An 8,134-nucleotide genomic window follows, 5' to 3' on the forward strand; every position below is an offset into this window, starting at 1 on the left:
GTATAAAGTTATTTTTGTAATGAAAAATTAATAGCGTTTAGCTAAATGCCTCAAGGTGCATTAATTTAGAAACCGGTGCTAGCAAAATGATTCAACTATAAGTATTGACTTCCAAAAATAAAAAGTATATTTTATATATATATATATTAAAAGTTATACATAATAAATTAATTTATTTTAGCATGCGAAATTGTTTTTTTTAAGGCTCACTAATTTTAAATTTCTTTTCATCATTATTATATAAGAATCTCAATTATGTTATTAAATTGAAACAAATAAAAGTTATAACCTCAATTATGTTATTAAATTGAAACAAATAAAAGACCATATCTTTAATAAACAATATTTTATATTATTCATCTTTGTCTAAAATGTAGCTCAGATTTTGTTTTAAATTCTATGCAATCTGTAGTGTCCTAACAAAAATAATAAAAAGGCTAAATTGGGAAAATTTCCAATAAGATTTCCGTTACAAATTCAGAGACATCAGACGAAAGATTTCAGCTTTTCCACCGAGAATGAAGAATTGATGTAGCAGTCACTCCAGACCTCTCTTAAATCTTCGACCCATCTGACAGAATACGGGTATTTTTTTTATTTTTGGGCTTGCTGCTGGCTGAAACTATCGGATCTCTGATTAGATTTCCAATTCGAGGTAATTTACATCTTAAATTGCGTGTCCTGCTCACTGTTTCTTTATGGGTATTTATGACTGATTTTGCTTGCGGATTTTTTTGTGGGTTTTGAATTTCATTCGTGATTTTGAGTTGGGTTTGAGATTGGTCTTTACTTTTATGGGTTTTACGGAGGGTTTTGTTTTTCCTTTTTCTGGGTTGGGTGGGGGGTGCTGTGTGAAGTTTAATATATTTTGTTTGTTTGGGTTTGATTTTGGTTTCTAATGCTAAAAGATCCTGTCTTTTTGAAGTTTTCTTAGTGTTGGTTTTGATATGTTTCAAGAATTGTTAATGCAATTAATTTCTGGATCGAGGTTTTCTTTTTATTTGATTTGTAATATTTTGTACGAATTTTGTATGATTTTAATGTCTGAAATTGATGAACGAAGTGCTATGCCATGCATGTTGTTGAGGAATAACAACAGAAACAGATTAACTGCTAAAAGAACATGAAGGTAATAGCCATACTAGAGAATTAACAAAGGGCAGACTTGAATAGGTACTGACGGCTCAATCCCTCCGATACCACCGCAAACATCTAGAAAGTTCGATTATTATCTTTTCACTTCATTAGTCGGCCTGTTGTGAGTTAGTCTTTTCAGGGTGACGCATAGTTGTTAATAGCCCCCGTAGCCCTCGCTATAGCGAATAGCGTAGCGAAGCGACACCACATCGCTACGGACCGCTACGCGCCATGGACTTTGCAATAGCGCTCGCTATCCTTGCTATTGGCACTATAGCGACAATCGCGATAGCTGAAATAGCGGCGCTATTGCAAAGCAAAGCTGCATGCTTATTTTCTGTCATTTTTTTCTTCTAATTTTGGTTTTTTGGCATGTACTTAGTTAGGTTTTTGCTGGAAATTATATTTTTCTGCATTTCTTGCTTTATTTTTTTGTCTTCTATGATATTTCAATAAAAAAACTTAAAATAATTTCAGGTTTTAGTATTTTAAAATTAAAGTTGAAGGAATATTATGCTGGAAATTAAGGTTTTTGAATTGATGTTACTATATGCTATATATTATATATTTATATACTTGTGGCGCTTTACTTTCAAATAACCCTCGCTACGCTATTCGCTATGCGCTATAGCCATGAGAAACCTTTGCGCTACGGGGCGCTATGCGCGATTGACAACTATGGGGTGACGTAGTCTTTTCATGCCAGACTTAATAAAATTCGGGTCATCGTACTCTAAAATTTGTTCCAAAAAATTTTAATCTCCTTTTGAGATTGGACATGATGTTTCTTGTTCTTGGCATCTTAACTTGGAGCATCCACTCTAAAATTTCATTTGCAGGTGTAGTTTTGGTATACAACACAATCATTGAGCATTCTCATGGCTGATTCAGAAGAAAATAATGCTCTATTTCCAATTTTTATTTTGTCAATGATCGCTATACCTTTGGTGCCTTATACGGTAATGAAGTTATTCCGTGCTGCCTCAAAGAGAACGAAGAGCATCCACTGTGATTGTTCTGACTGTGCTCGATCAGGGAAATATCACAAATCAATATTTAAACGGGTCTGTGGTTTGTTACTCAACCTGTATCTCTATTTTAACTATTGTTGTATTTACTATTTAATAGTATTTTTCCATCAGATTCACCTTTTTCTTTCCCCAGATTGCAAATGCATCAACATGCAGTAACTTCACTCTCTTGCTGCTATGGATCGTTGTGGGAATTCTCGTTTATTACATAAAGAACATTAGTCGTGAGGTATCCCATTACATAAAGTGATTTACATAGTTGTTGAGTTGCGATTATTGTACCATTATTCCGGGAAGTACCCATCACTTGATTTTACATTTTTTACAAAGCCAAGCTAATGTATTCATTTTTCATGAATTGCAAGCTAGAGCAATTGTTGGATTGTACCAATTGCCACTATTGCCCTGTCTGGTCGCCTATTTGCAATAACCGAATGTAGTATTCGGATCATTATACAATCGGAAGTTTTATAGTGCACAATCATTAACTGCTATAATTTATGGCTTAACTGCGAACGCTTAGTCCTATCAATAATATTTAAACTGCTCTTATTTTTCTATTATCAAGAACTTGTTTTTCCTATGTGTTTTGAGTTTATGTTCACATGAGGTTAATGGTCTTCTCTTGGTAACAATGCCACCATGTGGCAACTTAGGTTCAAGTCTTTGAGCCATTCAGTATTCTTGGACTAGAGCCCGGAGCTAAAGAATCTGAGATTAAGAAAGCATATAGGAAACTTTCCATTCAGTACCACCCTGATAAGAACCCTGATCCAGGTTATTTAAAATTTGAAATTTAGCGTGCTATCTAGAGCTTAATTGATGACAAAATGAGACCTTCTTTGACATGTTAATACCAACAATTTTCAATTTTGCAGCTGCTCACAAGTATTTTGTTGAGTCCATTTCCAAAGCTTACCAGGCTCTGACAGATCCAATTTCCCGCGAGAATTTCGAAAAATATGGCCATCCTGATGGTAGGCAGGTATTGTAGCGAGAAAGAAAAGCTTATCTCACTTATATTAATAAAACTGAATGAAACAAACCTGACACTGTATTATTTATGGGGCAGGGATTTCAAATGGGAATCGCTCTTCCTCAGTTTCTTCTTAATATTGACAGTGCATCAAGTGGTGTACTATTGATAGGGATAGTTGGAGTCTGTATATTGTTGCCACTTGTGATGGCTGTTATATATCTTTCGAGATCTTCAAAATATACCGGAAATTATGTTAAGAATGACACGCTGGGTGCCTATTTTCACTTGATGAAGCCTTCATTGGCCCCTAGGTATACATTTTCTCTGTTGCATTAATTTCTCGAACTACGATTCATAAAAAAATGTGAAAATTTGGAAGGGTAGTTTTTATATATCATAATTAACATATCCCTATTCATAGGTAAAGAATTTATGGCTATTGTGTTTAATTATACTTGATTTGACTCATAAATACATATCTATAAATAAAATCTCAGTCGTGGGATATGATGATTGTAATTTTCAGCAAAATCATGGAAGTCTTCATTAAAGCTGCTGAATTTTTTGAGATCCCGGTGCGAAGAACCGACGACGAACCTCTTCACAAACTCTTTATGACTGTAAGAAGCGAGTTGAACTTAGACCTCAAAAATATAAAGAAGGAACAAGCAAAGTTCTTGAAGCAGCATCCGTCACTTGTTAAGGTGAACGAGAACCTAAAGCGAATGTCCTAACGGGAGAATTTAGTTTCGGCTTATAATTCGACCAAAGAAATATGTCTTTGAACTATGGGATTTACCTTTTCCTTCACTATTCTTCAGACAGAACTGTTGATTCAAGCACACTTGACTCGTGAAACGACATTATTATCCCCAGATTTGGAACGTGATTGCAAAAAGGTTCTGGAATTCGCACCTCGTCTTCTTGAGGAGCTGATCAAGGTCACCACTTTAAAAATATTTTTATTATAATATTTGGTTATCCCTGCAGGTTTAACGTTTTTGTACCGTTTACTCGGAAATGTATTTTCCAGCACCTTGTCCCCAAATTACTCCCCCCCTATTAAAACTTTGATGAAAGTGAAAATTTGATAATATCCAAAATTAACAAAAGAAGACATCTTTAATTGCATTATAATGGGTTCCTGACAATTTTCCATCCTTGCTGTTTGCTTAAAACGTTAAAAATTAACAGATTTGCAATTAATACTTCAATATTGATAGGGCATTTGGACAAATTAACCATTTAAAAAATGTATTTTTAAGATAAATGCTAGTTGGTAGGACTTCTAATTTGAAAAGAAATGCCTAAAACAGCTGAAATTAAGAAGCTTATATATGTTGCTTTTAGGGCCTGTACTTAACTTCTTTGATAAAAACCTATGTTTTTTTTTACTATTATATTCAAATTCGAAACTATTTAAGTTTTTTTTTGGGTCAGAAAAAGTATTTAAAGAAGGTCCGCTTAGAAAGTACTGATCTAAGTTTGGTGTTTTGGTATCCTAACTCTCCTTGAAACTTCTATGAAAGCGCGGGTCCTCTATTGCACTATTGTTATCATTTACGAAATCATTAGCCTAACTACTGGGAAATTGAGCTTTGTTGTTATTTTCCTTTGGGATATTGAACATTTAGTTTTTTATTTTGTTGTGTTATTCAATTTGGTCTTATTTTCCAAAAGACTGAGAACATTAGAAAGGATAGACCATAAGATTAAAGCAGCGTTGATAAAATGAGGATGACATCAGGAGTCTTATGCGATAAAAGGATGTCTGCGAGATTGAAAAGAAAACGTTATAAGACTATTGTTCAACCAACTATGCTTTATGGCTTAGCGTATTGAGCCACTCCAGGACTACATATGCATAAGATGGCGGTAGCAAAGATGCATATGTTAAGATGGATATGTGACAAAACGCGCAAGGATAAAATTAGGATTGAAATTATTATGAGCTATTTAGGTGTAGCCACTATAGAAGATAAGATTAGGAAGAGACGTCTACCGTGGTTTGGTCATGTGAAGAGGAGACCAAACACGGGTCCGGTCCGACATATCTTAGATTGATAGGTTAACGAAATGAGCAAAAGGAAGGGTAGTCTATTAAAATATTGGATAAATGTGGTTAAGGATGATACCTTAGATCTTGGTTTAAGAAATGACGTGTGAAAATTTCTTAGTTTGGAGAACTAATATCCATGTATCTGACCCACAACTAGCGAGCATGTGCTATGATGATGATGATTCAATTCGGTCATATTTCTTCATCATGTGTATGAACAGCCTCTTGATTATTGTGATAATTTTGGTCATGCAGATGGCGATCATCCCACGAACTTCCAAAGGGCAAGGCTGGCTTAGGCCTACCATTGGAGTTGTTGAACTTTCCCAGTGTATCGTTCAGGTAATGGCTGAAATACTATTTCCAAGAATATGAAATTTTGCCGTTTAAACGAGTCCATTCAATTCGACTAACATTCTACCTCAAATAATATCAACTAGTTGATGGGTCTATGATGTAGGCTATTCCTCTTAGTGCAAGAAAGGCCGCAGGAGGGTCAGCTGATGGAATTGCACCTTTTTTACAACTTCCACATTTTAATGAGGATATAATCAAGAAAATCACCCGAAAGGTAAATATGTCTCCCTCTCCCCTTTTCTTCCCCACAGAAGAATTCCATATTTTATATTCTTAAATTATGGCTATTATAGACGGCACAGACATAATATCTTCGATAAATACTCCCGGTCATTTCGTAGCAATTGTAATTTTTTAAATCTTTTACCTACTACATTTTTGTAAATCTTGTTCTTTCCCTTCCACTTGTTGGCAGAAGGTGCGCAATTTTCAAGATTTCCAGGAAATGAATGTTCAAGAACGAGCTGAACTTCTGACTCAAGTGGCCGAAATGTCGCTTCCCGAAGTGCAAGATGTTGAAAAGGTAATGGAACTGATTCCTTCAGTTACAGTAGACGTTACCTGCTGCACTGAAGGAGAGGAAGGCGTACAAGAGGGTGACATAGTTACTGTTCAAGCTTGGATCACCCTGAAACGTTCGAATGGCTTGATCGGTGCTCTTCCCCACAGCCCCCGTTATCCATTCCACAAAGAAGAAAATTTCTGGTTTTTACTCGCTGATCCCAGTACAAATACCGTGTGGTTCTCCCAGAAGGTCAGTTTTATGGATGAAGTTGCTGCTGTTAGCAGTGCTTCAACGGCAATCGAAGAAAGAATGGAGGTTCTCGCGGCGAATCCAAGGGAAACAAGTGCTGCTATAAAGGAAGCGGTTCAGCGAGTTAAGAGTGGGTCTCGGCTTGCAATGGGTAAGTTTCTTGCCATGGCTGAAGGGAACTATAACTTGATGTGCTATTTGTTGTGCGATTCTTGGATTGGATGCGACAAAAAAGTGCCCTTGAAGCTGAAAGTTCTGAGACGGACACGAGCTGGGACGAGGGGTGGGCTGATCGATGGAGGGGCGGTTCCAGAGGAAAGGATTGAAGAGGAAGAGGAGTCCGAAGAAGAGGAAGAGGAGGATATCGATAGCGAGTATAGCGAAGACGAAGATGAGAAACAGAAATCAAAAGGTAAAGGTTATTCGAAAGGAAAAGTAAATGGAAAAGGCAAAGAGTCTGGTTCGGAGACTTCAGGTTCAGATGAGGAGTGAAATGCTATAGTTTCATGCTAGATCTTTATTTTGAAATCCACAAAAGATTACCCTTTAAACATAGGTCTTGATGATTGAATATTTTCACAAAGTTTTGCTTAATTGTACCTGAGAAGAGATCATATTTTCTGATTTGCCTTAATTTTCGGTATAAAATATAAAACAAAACACCCCTTGAATTTCTTTTCTTTTCTTTTCTTTATTCATCAACATGGTGGTCTGAATAACTCGCCCCAAACAAAGACGTTCAAGTTAGCGTGTATCGACTATTATTTGGTTGAAGAAAGTAGAGAGGGTACCCAATATTTTTTTGACATTTTAAATTTGTAACTTGTACGGAACAAAATATGAACACACTCTCAATCAAATAACAAAACTTACATTCGTATGGAATGCTACTGGATGCTAACAATATGATTTTTATAAAAGACAAACTTCAAAGTGGAGTGGATAAAGTAAATGGATATGTTTAAATCTAAACAGGTCGGGAACTATTATCTTACCTATGTGAATATCATGTTTCCCAAAATTTTACTTGTATGGCCACAAATAAACGTACCGGGAAAATTCGAACTCTGCACATTTAATTCAAAAATATCTATACATAAAAATAGAACTCAATTATTTATCAAGAATCCGTTTCAATAATGGAAAAGAGTGAGTTTTAATTTGAGCTAGGTAAGTAAGGTCAAGGTTCATCAGGCGGCCTTGCTAACTGGTTCACGAGGAGAGAGTCTGAGTAACAATTCATTAAAGATAAGCAGAGTTGTTAATGGGATTTGGCAGACTAATTGTGGGTGGGGAAGAATTGATAGAAACAGTGCATTCGAGGCATCTTCGACATGCTAATGCTTGGTTTCCTACCTTTGTTGTTTTGGCTGATGCATCTAAACCACGTAATCAAGTAACTTTTTGCATTTTTCAAGGAGTCTCTTTCATGCCACAGAAAGCTCAAATAATGTTTTGTTTACTATACCATATTTGCAGCATGATTGGCTAAGAAATTAGGAGTGCACATATCTTTGATATAAGATAGTTGCAATAGCAACAGCTCCAGAATAATTATATGATGTTGGACTTAGAGCATTTGACCTATTGGATTTGTTCTTTTTGAATGGGAAATTGGATAAGCAAGACCTAGATAAGTAGATGGTAAGTGAAAAATGTCTCACATAGGAAAATAATCATAGTATTGGTGAGCTTATATTGAGTTACACTTTGTGAAGGTGTAAGAAAGATTGATCAAGAGGCTCTCTCTCACGCACGCCAGCGCAGGGGGACTGCAAATCTCGGGCCCGATTTGCAATGAATTGTGTGCAAGCGTA

At 35.9% G+C, this 8,134-nt stretch overlaps 1 protein-coding gene across 2 annotated transcripts; it reads left to right on the top strand.

Annotated features, from left to right (window-relative positions):
* The first annotated feature begins 417 nt into the window (after nucleotides 1–417).
* LOC140986176 (dnaJ protein ERDJ2A-like) lies at nucleotides 418–6,992 on the top strand. Of its 2 annotated transcripts, none has more exons than XM_073454234.1 (11): nucleotides 418–655; nucleotides 1,977–2,201; nucleotides 2,302–2,397; nucleotides 2,825–2,945; nucleotides 3,047–3,153; nucleotides 3,241–3,458; nucleotides 3,674–3,851; nucleotides 3,969–4,088; nucleotides 5,462–5,548; nucleotides 5,667–5,777; nucleotides 5,979–6,992. In XM_073454234.1, exons 2-11 carry the CDS (start codon nucleotides 2,016–2,018, stop codon nucleotides 6,807–6,809), a joined length of 2,055 nt encoding a protein of 684 aa, XP_073310335.1. In that variant the 5' UTR covers nucleotides 418–655; nucleotides 1,977–2,015; the 3' UTR covers nucleotides 6,810–6,992. The 2 variants fall into 2 exon arrangements, with proteins under 2 accessions (XP_073310335.1, XP_073310336.1); XM_073454235.1 differs by having other exon boundaries at nucleotides 419–585.
* The last annotated feature ends 1,142 nt before the right edge of the window (nucleotides 6,993–8,134 follow it).

The sequence above is a fragment of the Primulina huaijiensis genome, chromosome 10, assembly GCF_012295235.1.
Source record: "Primulina huaijiensis isolate GDHJ02 chromosome 10, ASM1229523v2, whole genome shotgun sequence".
NCBI classification, from domain to species: Eukaryota; Viridiplantae; Streptophyta; class Magnoliopsida; order Lamiales; family Gesneriaceae; genus Primulina; species Primulina huaijiensis.